This window comes from Carlito syrichta, unplaced genomic scaffold, assembly GCF_000164805.1.
Source record: "Carlito syrichta isolate Samal-C Ts95f unplaced genomic scaffold, Tarsius_syrichta-2.0.1 Scaffold283717, whole genome shotgun sequence".
In the NCBI taxonomy this organism is placed as follows: domain Eukaryota; kingdom Metazoa; phylum Chordata; class Mammalia; order Primates; family Tarsiidae; genus Carlito; species Carlito syrichta.
Window position 1 is genome coordinate 1 of NW_007227813.1, and position 15,178 is coordinate 15,178.

General features: G+C 50.9%; 1 protein-coding gene across 1 annotated transcript; it reads right to left on the reverse strand.

The window, feature by feature from the left end:
• Window positions 1-8,284: 8,284 nt before the first annotated feature.
• Window positions 8,285-14,625, reverse strand: KPNA2 (karyopherin subunit alpha 2). The gene is made up of 8 exons (XM_021709783.1): window positions 14,504-14,625; window positions 13,144-13,412; window positions 12,821-12,915; window positions 12,467-12,730; window positions 11,731-11,964; window positions 11,294-11,476; window positions 9,448-9,597; window positions 8,285-8,635 (listed from the first exon to the last, which is right to left on the reverse strand). Exons 1-8 carry the CDS (start codon window positions 14,623-14,625, stop codon window positions 8,543-8,545), a joined length of 1,410 nt encoding a protein of 469 aa, XP_021565458.1. The 3' UTR covers window positions 8,285-8,542.
• Window positions 14,626-15,178: the final 553 nt, after the last annotated feature.

Genomic DNA, 15,178 nt, shown 5'->3' on the forward strand with positions numbered 1-15,178 from the left:
GAGGCGGGACGCCGCCACCCGCAGAGGCCTGGCGCCCACGAGAGCCTCAGGGCGCTGTCCCCACGCAGATGCTAGGTCCGAGTGGGCCGGGGCCACCGCGATGCGGCGCGGGGCGAGGCAGAGGCCGCAGCCCCCGCGGAGCCACCCTGCCTCCAACCAGCGTTCCCAGCATGGTGCTGCCGCCATTTGGGACCCGTCCGCTCTTCCCCGTGGCCGCTCTGGGCGTGGTGGGACGTGGGGGCTGTGTCCCTGGTGTCCACCCGCTGGAGGACAGCAGACGCTCCCCAGAGGGGCCACCAGAAACGTCTCCAGGTTTCGCCCGAGGTCACCTCGGGGAGGCAGGTGATCTCTCCCCTCCCCAAGAGCCGACGCTTCAGTGAAACGGAGAGTCTCAAGACGCGCCTGCCTTTTAGCCACTACCTGCGACCTCACACAAAGCCCAAAGGACCCCGCTACAAGCCCAGTGTGTGCTCCGCAAGTGGACCGCGGAGGCAGCCTGTGACCCGGGCTCGCCTTGTTGCCTCTTGTCAGGATCAGAGGCCCAGGGTGCTGTTGCTGGGCAGAGACGGTGCTGGGCAGAGGCAGTGCTGGCCCACCCAGAGCTGGCTGCCGGGTCGTGACGCCCGGGACTCCCGGGGCTTCGCAAGCTTAATTGGCGCCTGTTCGCCATGGTCCTCAGGGAGCTCGGCAGGCTCGCCTCGGAAAGGCCAAGCGCCCAGCATCCTCACCCACTCTGAGGACGACTCCGCGAGCAGCAGACGGGGCCAGAAGCTCCTGGGAGGTGTGAGCCAGGCCCGGGACCTGCCCGGGACTGGCCAGACCTCCGCGTCCTGCCTGCAGGCCCCTCCCCTCCCCCGCCACAGGGAATTATGTCCGGCATTTCCAGAGCAGCTGGAGCGTGTTAGAGACCTGCTCTCCTACTCCACATGGTCTCCAGGAAACAGACACCAAGGAATGTCTTTGCAATGAGAAAACTATTTGAGCTCCGCTGAAGGCGCCCACCTGGGCGGGGTGGGGCCTGTCGGCGGATAGGGAATGCCATGCCCGGGTCATCTGCCATCAGAGTCTGCTTCCCAAAGCCAGGACAGCCCGTGAGCGAGCGCCACGTGTGGAGGTGATGTGTGGGAACTCTCACACCCACGTGTGTGCCGGGCCAGACACAGACGAGGTGGAGGAGGAGTGGAGGGCATTCTCGGCCAGGGAACACCTTGTCAGCCTCGCTTGCTAGATACTGGGTTATTTCCACTCAGCCTTCGAGTAGGGCAGGAATGAGGTCAGCCCTTTGTTCTGGCCAGAACTCTAGAACAAGCCGCAGAAGGCCAGCCGTGGGGAGACTAGGCTGTAACCCGCCAGGGGACCGAGAGCCACTGTGACCTGGGCTGGCAGATCCCCCCATTCTCCCCTGAGAAGGGCAAGCCTGGTGACCACGACAGAGATTCCAGAGAGAAACAGCAGTTGTCACCTCCGGGCAGAGACAGGCCTGGATGGAGCTGGTTTTGGATGGGAAGCACAGTTTGGATCCTGCCGGGGAAAGCTTGGATCTAGCATGCACTGGGGACATCTGAGGCCTGCCTGTCACCGCCCTTCAGGGCTTGCAGGGAAGCCCAGCTCCAGGCCAGAGGAGAAACGCAAGCCCGTGCCGAGTTCTCTTTCCAGGGACGAAGACAGCACAGATCTTGCCTGTTTCCCACCAGGCTGTGGGACCAACGTCACCCATGTGCTTCTCTCCAGGACAATGGTTGAGACTCCTGCCCAGCCGCACTCCCTGGTCGTGAAGTTCAGATGAGGACACATTTAAAAAGTAAAGCACGTCACAAGTGTGGACAAAGGACATGGCCAGGAGCCACACCGGGAGCTCAGGACGCCGACAGCGGCTCTGCCTTGGACCTCGAAGAGCACCCATGTGTATTTGTAGCAGACTTGCACTTGCACCATTTCAGAGATGTGGGGCCTGTAATGCATCCTGGATCCCAAGCTACTCAGGTTAAGAATCCCTGTGCATACCAAGGTGGGATTTTAGGTTATTATTTTAATCTTTGTGGTATTTGTGGGGTTTTGGGGGGGTTTTCTTGACTCAGGGTCTCACTTTGTTGCCCAGGCTGGAATGCAGTGGTGTCATCATGGCTCACAACAGCCTGGACCTCTGGACTCAAGCGATCCTCCTGCCTCAGCCTTCCAAAGATCCAGGATTACAGGCCTCAAATTTCCTAAAATTAGTATTACTTCTGTAACCTGGAAAGGTCATTGCAAAAAGTTACGATAAAAAAGGGAGGAGCAGGGCGTGGTAGCGCATGCCTGTAATTCTGGCTACTAGGCTGAGGCGGAAGGATCGCCAGAGCCCAGCAGGTCGAGGCTGCGGTGGCCGGGAGCGGCCACTGCACTCCAGTTTGGGCGACAGAGTGAGACTCCAACTCAAAAAATTAAAAAATTAAAAAAAAAAAAAAGAAGGGAGCCTGGCCGCGGTGGCTCAGCCTGTAATCCCAGCACTTTGGGAGGCTGAGGTGAGAGGATTGCCTGAGCCTGGGGGTTCAAACCAGCCTGGGCAACTTGGTGAGCCCTCGTCTCTACAGTAAGTCAGAAAAACTAGTCGGGCGTGGTGGCGTGCATCTGTAGTTACAGCTACTTGAAAGCCCGAGGTGGGAGGATTGCCTGAGCCCAGCAGATCAAGGTTGTAGTGGCCGTGAGCATGCTACTGAACTCCAGCCTGAGTGACAAGAGTGAGACTCCAACTCAAAAAAAAAAAAGGAAGGAAAGGGAAAAGGAGGGAAGGGAAGGAGGGAGAAAGGGAGGAGAGTAGGGAGAAAGGGAGGATAAAGGGAGGAGAGTAGGAGAAAGGGAGGAGAGAAACACTGAGTCAGTGTTTGCCCAGAGTGACAGACACCAGTTGAGGGTGGTCAGAACAGTCAGTGACAGTCATTGACCACCTACAACTTTGCTCTAAGCCAAAGGGTTAAAAAAGGCCTTGTCAAGCCGGGCTCAGTGGCTCAGCCTGTAATTCCAGCACTTTGGGGGGCCGAGGTGAGTGGATTGCCTGAGCCCGCAGGTTGGAGACCCGCCTGGGCAACTTGGCGAGATCTCATCTCTACAATAAATCAAAAATCAGCCGGGCATGGTAGTGCCTGCCTGTAGTTCCAGCTACTTGGAAGGTTGAGGTGGAAGGATCACCAGAGCCCAGCAGGTCGAGGCTGCAGTGACCAGGAGCGGCCACTGCACTCCAGTCTGGGTGACAGAGTGAGACTCCAACTCAAAAAAAAAAAAAAGGCCTTGTCATTATGACTTGTTTTTCTACATTTCAACAGTTCTGCTAAAAAATGATAGGTACATTTACAGCTACAATCAGGGCACGCATTCTGGATACCATATCTTGACGTTTCATTAATTTTGAGTTAATTCCGTTTTCCTAGCCATCCCTTCTGTCTTCACCTTCCCTTGTCTCTCTGGACAAGCGTCACTGGCCATTCAAGTTCTAAATACGAAAGCTTCTTCACGGTAGGAAATACATGTGCCTGCTCAGGGACATCACAGCCCCTGCAGATGGGGAGAACCAGGCGCTGAGGCTGATGAGCTCCCGAGCAAAACCCCCAGGCTGGGCTCAGCATCTCACGGCCAGTGGGAGGTCAGCACCAGCTCTCACCAGGCCCTGCAAAGGGTCCCATGCCCATCCCAGCCCAGCAGTTCCCTAGTCTAGAAGGTCATGCCAAGCCCCTTGAGGCTGGCAAGAAACAGTGGAAAGTTTGGGTAGAACCCTACCGTTGAGCATAGACACAACCCCGGGTGGTGACCTTGTGCCGATTTTTATCTGTGATTGATAAGGAGAAAGTTTTTTTTGTTTTTGTTTTGTTTTTTGAGTTGGAGTCTCACCTGCTGGGCTCCGGCAATCGTTCCGCCTCAGCCTTCCAAGTAGCTGGAACTACAGGTACGCACTACCACGCCTGGCTGATTTTTTTATTTATTGTAGAGATGAGGTCTCGCCAAGTTGCCCAGGCGGGTCCCGAACCCGCGGGCTCAGGCAATCCACTCGTCTCAGCCTCCCAGGGCGCGGGATTACAGGCTGAGCCACCGAGCCCAGCTGTATCTGTACATTTTTAATGCCAGAGATTGTGTCACTTTAATCGCCTAAAGGTCATTAGCTGACATAATGAAGACAAAACTGGCCCATGTGCACATCCCTTCCATGGCACTACACTGCCTTCACCTAGCCCGGGAGATATGGCTGACTGTGAAAAGCCTGGAAGCATGTACAGCGCAATCTCAAGAGCTTGGTGCCACACCCCCATGGTCTTATGAAACTGTCCCAGATATCTAGGAGCTGGGCCTTTCAAACTGTGCCAGCAACATGTCATCCAACATACAGACACCCCAACTCAAATTGTGCTTCTGCCCTGAAAGACCCCTCGGCAGCGTGTGTTCTATCATGGGAGCTAGTCAGGGCTGCAACGTTGCTGAGACAATTTCGCCAGTGCGTCCCATGGCGTGGGGAGTGCTGCATGACTGGCCCAGTGTTGTTCTTCACAAATGAGGGCAACAGCCCAATCCCCAAACACCACGTGAGACGCAGGTGGAGGGCTTTCCAGAACAACCAGTGGGCTGGCCAGCCCAGCAAGGATGGAGGGTGTAGAAGCCAGCTGCTCCATCCTGGGCCAGGTTCTGTATCCCAGGAGGTTTCTAGCTGCCCCTACAAAGCAACCTGGTCTTGCTCTTACTGCTACTGGCAGTAAGAAGTGAGAAGTAACATGTCATTTGGTGACCACAATTCTGGTTTTAATTGCTGGGTTCTGGAAAGCTAAAAAAAAAAGCAAATGAAGAGGCCAAATGCTGAAACAAAAACCTCACTGGACGAGGATTTACAACAGCAAGAAGCCATCCTGTTCTTACCTTTCAGTAATGATGCAGCTGCAAAAAGGGTGAGGGTGATCTGGGGGGGCAAACAAAAAGAAACCAAACCACCTTAGGAAAATAGATCTTCTAACTTTGTTTTTTAAAAAATAGGTAGCTTGATGCTAAAGCCAAGATACAATGCAGGATTAAGAAATTAATACTAGCCAGGCTCGGTGGCTCAGCCCGTAATTTGCGCTTTGGGAAGCTGAGGTGAGTGGATTGCCTGAGCCCGTGGGTTTGGGACTTGCCTGGGCAACTTGGCAAGACCTCATCTCTACAATCAATCAAAAATCAGCCAGGCGTGGTAGTGCGCACCTGTAGTTCCAGCTACTTGGAAGGCTGAGGCGGAAGGATCGCCAGAGCCCAGCAGGTCGAGGCTGCAGTGGCCGCAACCGGCCACTGCACTCCAGTCTGGGCGACTGAGTGAGACGCCAACTCAAAAAAAAAAAAAAAAGAAATTAATACTGCAGGCATAGGGCTCATGCCTGTAATCCCAGCACTTTGGGAGGCAGAAGCGAGTATTGCCTGAGCTCGGGGGTTCAAGACCAGCCTGAGAAACATAGCAAGACCTCATTTCTATAATAAATCAAAAAATTAGCCAGACATGGTGGCACATGCCTGTGGTTCCAGCTACTTGGAAGGCTGAGGCAGAAGGATCGCCTGAGTCCAGTAGGTCAAGGCTGCAGTGGCCGTGAGTGTGCCACTGCACAACAGCCTGGGCAACAGAGTGAGACTTCAACTCAAAAAAAAAAACACAAAAAAACGAAGCTGGCCATAAAGTCATTCTCAAAGACAAAAAAATCCAAATGCCTCTGTGGATTCTCACTGCAGGAAAACTAGCACGTGGGCGACTTTATCTAATACATGAAGAACCGTCTTTATGTGGCCGTCTCCTGCCGTGACCTACTGAATTGCACCCTCTCAGCATCTTTTGCACTCATCCCTCTGGAGCCATGACGCCCCACTTTCCAGCGGAAGCCTCAGGTGTTCAGGCTCACTTCTCTGTTGCCTTTCTCAAGCTGAAGACTGGATTCCGTATCCAAGTGAGGACCCAGTTGGGGACAGGGAAAGGGGCTGGGTGGATAGCAAGGGCGGGCAGGCCGGAGGCGCACAGCTTCTCAGTTCGTGAGATGAGAGCTGCCCGTGGGTCCAAAAAGATGCCTGATGCTCCGTGCAAGGAGCCTGCCCAGTGTCCTCTAGTTCTGGGCCTCAGCAAAGGAAGCATTAAACATGCTGTTCCAGGCCGGGCGCAGTGACTCACGCCTATAATCCCAGCAGTTTGGGAGGCCGAGGTGAGAGGATTGCCTGAGCCTGCCAGTTTGAGACCAGCTTGGGCAACTTGATGAGACCTCATCGGTTTTACAATAAATGAGAACACTTGCCGGGTGTGGTGGCACGTGCCTGTGGTTCCAGCTACTTGGAAGGCTGAGGTGGAAGGATCGCCAGAGCTGAGCATGCCACTGCACTCTAGATTGCGACTTCAAAAAGGAAAATAAAATGCTGTTCCAGGGAGGGACGCTCAAACCCAACAAATCTGCAAAAGGCAAACATTGAGGAACTGGGGGAGAAGGTCCATGGAAACTTGTTACCACTGACTTGAAGTTTTTTTTGAGTTGGAGTCTCACTCTGTCGCCCAGACTGGAGTGCAGTGGCCTCTCCCGGCCACCGCAGCCTCGACCTGCTGGGCTCCGGTGATCTCTCTGCCTCAGCCTTCCGAGTAGCCGGAATTACAGGCACGCACTACCACGCCTGGCTAATTTTTTTATTTATTGTAGAGATGAGGTCTTGCTGCCCAGGCAGGTCTCGAACCCTCAGGCTCAGGCAACCCACTCACCTCAGCCTCCCAAAGGAATGGGATTACAGGCTGAGCCACCGAGCCTGGTTCTTGAAGTCTTTCTTAACACTGCCCTCAAGTCAACACAGCTGTTCCCTGAAGGGCTCCTGCTGCTGACACCGTGGGTCCTACTCAGAATCCAGCCCCCATTCTGGTGACAGAACAGCCATCCTTGGAGTTAGGGTAACAACACACATGGCCAAGAGCACTCAGGTGTCACACTAGAAGATATGGCTGGACACAGTGGCTCACGTCTATAATCCCAGCATATGGGAGGCTGAGGTGGGAGGGTTGCTTAAGCAAAGGAATTTGAGACCAGCCTAGGCAATACAGTAAGACCTCATCCTTCCCCAAAATACCAAATTTGCTGGGCATGTTTGGTGGCAAGTGTCTGCAGTCACAGCTACTCTCAAGCATCACTTGAGCCCAGGAGGTCAAGGCAGCAGAGAGCCAGAATTGTACCACTGCATTTCATCCTGGACAAGAAAGTGAGACCGCAACTCAAAAAAATTAAAAAATAGGCCAGGCACAGTGGCTCATACTTGTAATTCCAGCACTTTGGGAAATGAAGGGGAGAGGATTGCCTGAACCTAGGGGTTCAAGACCAGCCTGGGCAACTTGGCAAAACTTCATCTCTACAATAAAAAACATAAAATAAAATAAGCTGGGCATGGTGATACATGCCTGAGGTTCCAGCCACTTGGGAGGCTGAGGCGGATCACCTGAGCCCCGCAGGTCAAGGCTGTAGTGAAGCACGATCATGCCACTGCACTCTAGCCTGGGCAATAGTGACAGTCCAATTCTAAATAAATAAAGGGAAGACACCATATTTGACCCTCACCAACAAATCAGACCCTCTGGTCATCACTCCCAGGTGAAACCAACATGCAAGTCAGAACTCACCTTGGAAACTGTCAGCCTTGAAGGATGGAAGAATGAATTTCACTTGCAGCCCCAGGATTTATGATTAAGATTTGTAAGCCGGGTTTGGTGACTCAGCCTGTAATCCCGCGCCTTTGGGAGGCTGAGGTGAGTGGAATGCCTGAGCCTGCGGGTTCAAGACCCACCTGGGCAACTTGGCGAGACCTCGTCTCTACGATAAGTCAAAAATTAGCTGGGTGTGGTAGCGCACACCTGTAGTTCCAGCTACTCGGAAGGCTGAGGTGGAAGGATCGCCGGAGTCCAGCAGGTCGAGGCTGCAGTGGCCGGGAGTGTCCACTGCACTCCAGTGTGGGCAACAGAGTGAGACTCCGACTCAAAAAAAAAAAAAAAGAAAAAAAGATTTGTAGCCCATCTCCCTGGGCAATGAGACTTGAGTCGTCACTGGACTTCTGCAAAAGCTTCAAAGATTTTTTTTTCTGGCTGGAGTAAAAAGGATATGAAGTCTGTGCCAACAAGCCTCAAAATCAGGCGGGAAGACAGTTGTCGCCTGTGTCCTTGATGGGGTCAAAAACCTCACCTCAAGTGAAGACAGCAGCCAGGACTGCCTCTGGCTAACCCCACAGCACAGGGGAGCTGCCCTTCACTGGTAGCACTGAGAGCCCCCAATCAAACAGCCACACTTAGCCATGGTGAAGTAAAGAAAGGGGGGACTTTAATCTTTATTTACAGGACATTGCAAGATAGGAAATTCCACATAGAAATAAGAAACCCATTTGGAGGACAAGCTTCATACAGTATGTACAGTTTGGAACTGTTCAAGTATAGTTTTGATGAAAAAAGTGCTACAATAACAAACCACGTTTAAAAACAGTTCTTAGCAGAGACACAGTAAGACAAACTTCTACCAAACAGCACACAACCAACAGCTTTCCGCCTCAGATGGACAGCCTAAAAGTTAAAAGTCCCAGTAGTCCCATCCTGAACTTGGAAGGTGTAGCCTTCAGAGGTAGTTTCAGGCACAACATTTTGATCTTCCTCTTCCTGGAAATATTTAAAAGACAAACATAACATACATAAAACCACAGAGACTCCCCGCAGAAGCCTGCCTGGACTCTTGAGGGTCCCCATGCATCTTGCCTTTCCTTGCTCCATGCTCTATTATTTGATAGAGGGAGGGAGGCTCCTGAAACTGCCAGTTCCCAGTGCCCAGGAGGGGAGGGGACGCACAGCTACCACGGGACAGAACCTCTCAGCAGGAAGGGAGACTGCTCACTGGGCAGAGAATGGTGAGGGTAGGCCACGCCACCACAGACTCATTCCCAAGACCCGCAAGAGCACCCACTTGAAAGTCAACTGGGACCGGGCTCAGTGGCTCAGCCTGTCATCCCAGCACTTTAGGAGGCTGAGGCAAGTGGACTGCCTGAGCCCGCGGGTTTGAGACCAGCCCAGGTAACTTGGCGAGACTTGTCTCTATAATAAATGAAAAATTAGCCGGGCATGGTAGTGTGTGCCTGTGGTTCCAGCTACTTGGAAGGATCACCAGAGCCCAGCAGGTCGACACTGGGGTGGCCGTGAGCGTGCCACTGCACTCCAGCCCGGGCGACGGAGTGAGACTCCCAACTCAAAAAAACAAAACAAAAGAAAGTCAACTGGCGAATCTTTAAATCTCAGTTTAAAAGACTGTCGTTATCATCAGGCCAAACAGAGGCATAAACAAGAAGTCTGTCCTACACACGCTGATATTTTGCTGTATTTGAGGATATAAGGCTCATTTTAAAGTATGAGAAAAACATCTCGTGGCTTGGCCTTCCCTGTGTATTTCCCAACATGCTAGCATACCATCCATTACTCACCTCTACAGAGAAATACTTCTCAATCAAGTTTAATGAAGCCTTGTACACAGATTCATTTTCATGGTTTTGCAGAGCCTCAATTTTGTCCAAGCCTCCACATTCTTCAATCATTATACTAAGCTTCTCAGTTTCACCTAGTTTCTCAGCAGCCTAAAAAAAAAAATTCCAAGTGTACTACTGGTTTATGCTCCAAATGTTGTTTTAATGAAGAAAACGTCTACAATTCAAATACTGATATGTGTCAGACATAATTAAGCACTAAACACTTTCTTCAACAATCATGATAGTTTTATGTCCATTTTACATTTTTTTTTTTGTCACCCAGGCTGGAGAGCAGTGGCATGTTCAAAGATAACCACAGCCTAGACCTGCTAAGCTCAGGCTTTCTGCCTCAGCCTTCCCAGTAGCTGGAACTACAGGCACGTGCCTCCACGCCCAGTTAATCTATTTATTGTAGAGACAGGTTCTCGCCATGTTGCTCAGGCTGGGTAAAACTCTTGCCTCCACCATGTAACGTGCTGGGATTATAGGCGTGAGCCACCACACCTGGCTAATTTTTAAATTTATTGTAAAGACAAGGTCCTGCCATGTTGCCCAGGCTGGTCTCAAACCCTTGGGGGGGGTTCAGGCAGTCCTCTCGCCTCTGCCCAGACCCATTTTCCATTTTTTTGATACTCGGCATGATCAGATCTGTACCTGTTCTTAGCAACTACTCAACTCTTATTTTCAGCCAGAGATCTTAGAATAATAGCTCTCAACCTTTTCTGTGCATCAAAATCATTTTGGTAATGTTTAAAATAACACTACATCCCAGTTCAATCAGCCTGTTATGGGAACAGGGAATTATTCTGTAAAAGCACTTTCTCAAAGTGCAGAAGGGTGTCAAAGGGCAAAAATGGCCTATAGAATGCTAAAAACAGATCTCCCTGACTACAGTACTTATTGGTATAAAAACACTGAGTATAAGAGATAGCAGCTGGGCTCGGTGGCTCAGCCTGTCATCCTGCACTTTGGGAGGCCAAGGCGAGTGGACTGCCTGAGCCCGCGGGTTCGAAACCCGCCTGGGCAACTTGGCGAGACCTCATCTCTACCATAAATCAAAAATTAGCCGGGCATGGTAGCGGGTGCCTGTAGTTCCAGCTACTTGGAAGGCTGAAGCGGAAGGATTGCCGGAGCCCAGCAGGTCGAGGCTGCGATGGCCGGGAGCGGCCATTGCACTTGGTCTGGGCGACAGAGTGAGACTCCAACTCAAAAAAAAAAGGAAATGGCATGAAGGTTAGACTTTTTGTTTTAAATTTCTCAACTTTAAAAGACACATAAATATTCACAAATGAAACACACTTGCTTCAAAATATGGCTCACGCCTGTAATTCCAGCACTTTGGGAGGCAGAGGCGAGAGGATGACCTCAGCCCATGGGTTCAAGACCAGCCTGGGTAAGATGGCAAAATCTTATCTCAGCAGTAAATAAAAAAAATCAGTTGGGCACTGTGGCACACCCCTGTGGTTCCAGCTACTCGGAAGGCTGAAGCGGAAGGATCGCCTGAACCCAGCAGGTCGAGGCTGCAGTGGCTGTGAACATGCCACTGTACTCCAGCCTGGGTGACAGAGTGCGACTCCAACTCAAAAAGAGAGAGAGAGAGACAAAAAGGTGTGCCAGGCCACACAGGACTTGCTGTCCACTCGGGTCGTGTCCTCCACCTGTCATCTCCTTTAGCGTCCCAATCACTTGTTTTATCAAAAGCGTGGTTTCTGATTCTTAGCTGCCTCCCTCCACCAGCCTCAAGAGTAAACCAATTATTACAGAGCCTAACTTCAAACAAAGCCTCTTTGCTAATAAGACTTACTTGAAAGACATTTGTAATGGCATCCAGAATGACCAGGATAATTTTGGTGTCTTTTGCAGTTAAGAGGTTCATCAGCGGCTCTATTATGCCACAGTGAACGAGGTAAACGATCTGCTCAACGGTCCCACCGCTGGTGTAGTTGGTCACTGCCCAGACTGCTTCCTTCTGTGTCTTAAAGTCTGCCTAATTAATATAAGGAAATGATTTATGTCAGAACAGCTGTATAAATAAGATCCCGAAAGTACTGTTTCACAAAAACAATAACTTAAAGTACTAATGGGTTCTGTCCAACCTTATGTGAAAGGAGTTACCGGCCGTTACTCAGCAAAGGACTCTTAAGTGAAACCCAACATTGCCTACCAAGAATCTTACCAAGCTCAGGTTGTACACAAATACACACAAAAAAATCCCCTGACTAAAGCTCAAGACCTTTTTACCTTTGAGAGGATGCTGACGAGGAATGGGACTAACCCATGGTTCACAACCTGCTGTATCTGGTCCTGACGGCCCGCAGCAATGTTGGACAGCGCCCACGTGGCTTCCTTCTGAATGTTACTCTTGGAGTTGGTTAGTAGGCTGGGAAAGACAGCAAGTGCTCCAGCATCGATCACAACCTGAGTCTGCTCGTCCGTCCCAGTGACAATATTCCCTATGGCCCTCAGGGCCGGAGTCTGAAAAGAAGCACAACGTTGACGCTGGCGGGTTACCTTTTGGCCTAGCACTTCTGAAAAAATGTGTACCTGGCCAGATGTGGTGGCTCACGCCTTTCATCCCAACACTTTGGGAGTCTAAGGCAAGAGAATGCCTGAGCCCAGGGGTTTAAGACCAGCCTGGACAACTTGGCAAGACCTCATCTCTACAATAAATCAAAAAATTACCTGGACATGGTGGCGCAGACCTGTGGTTCCAGCTACTTGGAGGACTGCAGCAGAAGGATCGCCTGAAGCCAGTGGGCCGAGGCCACGGTGGCCATGAGCGTGCCAGTGCACTCCAGCCAGGGCGACAGAGTGAGACCCCGACTCAAAAATAATAACCCAAAAGAACTCTGTGCCCTCAAAGTTTTGACCAGAAATCCCTCATGGCCTGAAACAGGCAGTATGTCAATATTAACATCCACTGCTTATGCTCTTATGTAAGCACACCCATACCCTCATCTGTGAGTAAACCACTTACCACAATTGGCAATTCAGTTGCTCCAAGGAGCTTCACAAGTTGCGGCACTACTCCTGTTTTCACGACCATCTCAATCCGTTCATTCGGACCATCCGTAAGGTAGGAGATGGCCCAGCAGGTGTCTGCCAACACCTCTGGATCATCGTGATGCAGGAGACTGACCAGAGTGGGAAGAACCTGCTCCACAGCATCAACTGGGGGGGCGGGATTCTTATTGCGACAGAGGTTGGAGAGCGTCCAGGTGAGATTCCGCAGGTAGCCACACTAGGGAGAGAAGTGAGCCGTGAGGGTTCTGTCTTCGAGAAGACAGGGAGAATCGCGACACGAGCAACTTCATGGACAGGAGTAACTTACGGCCAAGGATGACATGTCAGGAACCGCAAGAAGAGCCAACAGCGGGTCAACAGCACCATACTTGATCACCAAGTCTCGGAAAACAGAACCGTCACCTGGAAGAAAGGCCACGCAAACTGCAGCTTCCTGTCTGGTTCTTTCATCCCCAGCGGAATGCCCCAAACAACTCAGATGTCTCTCTGGTACCCTGTAAAGAGGCCGCTTTCATCCCTGGCAAGGGCCTGAAGCAAGCCCAACATGTGACACGAGTCACTATTGCTCAGAGCAAGGCCCTCCTTCCCACTCATTGCTGGACCCATCAGGTAGAACTTTCCTCCAAGTACCTGCGATGTTTCCCAGTGCCCACACGGCCTGCTCGCTGATGTGCGCGTGGGGAGATGCCAACAGGGAGATGAACGCCGGGATGGCGCCTCCCTCCACCACAGCCTTGGTCTGCTCGGACGTCCCAGAAGCAATGTTCGTGAGGGCCCAGGCAGACTCGAACTGAATGGGGCTACAGTCAGTTCTGCCCAAGAAGGACACAAACTTTGGAATCAAACCAGCCCGGATTATGTTGTCAATGGGCGGCTGTTTTTCTCTCGAAAGCAGTTTCCTAAGGGAAACAAAAAGAGAAACAGAAGTCGAAGGTGGTTCATGAAAGTACTTTGTGTAAAAGCCATTTTATAATGCAACTCAAGAGTTTAAAGCTTAAAACAGGCAGCCTTTTAAGTGAAGCAATAAAATGCAGAGACGTCCTGGAACTTAAGAGAAGCCGAACAGATTACTTGCACGGTGCAACATGTGTGGCAGTTACCTACCACTTGTCCAAAAGTGAAGCACTGATGGCAATAGAGATTTCCCTCCTCTCTGCATCCCTGCAGAGACCTGCCATCTACCTTGTCACTATTTTGAACACTTTTGGCCATCTGACAAGGTTGTACTCTCATTGTTAATCTGCATCCACATGACTGCTAGTGAGGTTAAAAACCTTTTCAGTGATAATTTGCCTTTAAATGTGTTCTTCGCCGAGCTCAGTGGTTCAGCCTGTAATCCCGCGCCTCTGGGAAGCTGAGGTGAGTGGATTGCCTGAGCCCGCGGGTTCAAGACCTGCCTGGGCAGGCGAGACCTCATCTCTACAATAAATCAAAAAAATTAGCCGGGCGAAAAAGGGTTCTTCTGCACACTGTCAAGCTACAGAAATCTTTTTTTTTTTTTTGAGTTGGAGTCTCACTCTGTTGCCCAGACTAGAGTGCAGTGGCTCTCCCAGCCACCGCAGCCTCTACCTGCTGGGCTCTCGGGATCATTCCGCCTCAGTCTTCCAAGTAGCTGGAAGTACAGGCACGAGCTGCCACACCCGGCTCATTTTTTGATTTATTATAGAGATGAGGTCTCGTCAAGTTGCCCAGGAGGGTCTCGAACCCGCGGGCTCAGGCAATTCACTCACCTCAGCCTCCCAAGGCACGGGATTACAGGCTGAGCCACCGAGCCTGGCTTGGATCTGTCTTTCTAAAGGGATGGCTCACTCCCACTTACTATTTCCTCCTTTCCCTGCCAGTGACTTGAAATGGCACTTGGGTAAAAACTTTATAGGCCTATGATTGGCTTAACTTTTCTTTACTCACAATGTCTGCCCCCTTCCTGCCAAAATAATCAAAAAGACAAATTTCCTAGATTACTCACGCTATCACCAGTAATAAGACTTACCTGGCAGCCTGAGTAGCTTGTAGCTGGCTTTCCAAATTGTTGCTATTTATGCCTTTGACAATATCATCAACAGACCAATTTACAGTGCCCTGAAAGAAAAATGATGTTTTGCAAATTATCATGAAGATTAAGTACTAACAATAAAACCCGCACTTGCCAGCCAAGCCCAGTGGCTCAAGTCTGCAATCCCAGCACTTTGAGAGGCCGAGGCGAAAGGACTGCCTGAGCCCGCGGGTTTGAGACCAGCCTGGGCAACTTGGCAACACCTCATCTCTACAATAAATCAAAAAACTATCCAGGTGTGGTGGTGCACATCTGTGGTTCCAGCTACATGGAAGGCTGAGGTTGAAAATTCACCCGAACCCAACAGGTCGAAGATACAGTGGCTGTTGAGCGTGCCAATGCACTCTAGTCTGGGTGACAGAATGAGAACCCCTACTCAAAAAAAAAATCAAAAACAAAACAAAAAACACACACTTGCCATTGTGAAGGCAGATATAAAGTGTTTAGGTGTATAGCCAGTGACTAAAAGTTGAGCCCTACGTTTAATTTTGCCTGTTTTTTTTTAGTCTCTCTCCATTACCTCGGCCTCCTAAAGTGCTGGGATTACAGGCTAAGCCACTGGCCTGGCCTGCCTGTTAAATGTTGTTTGTTTTTTTGAGTCAGTCTCACTCT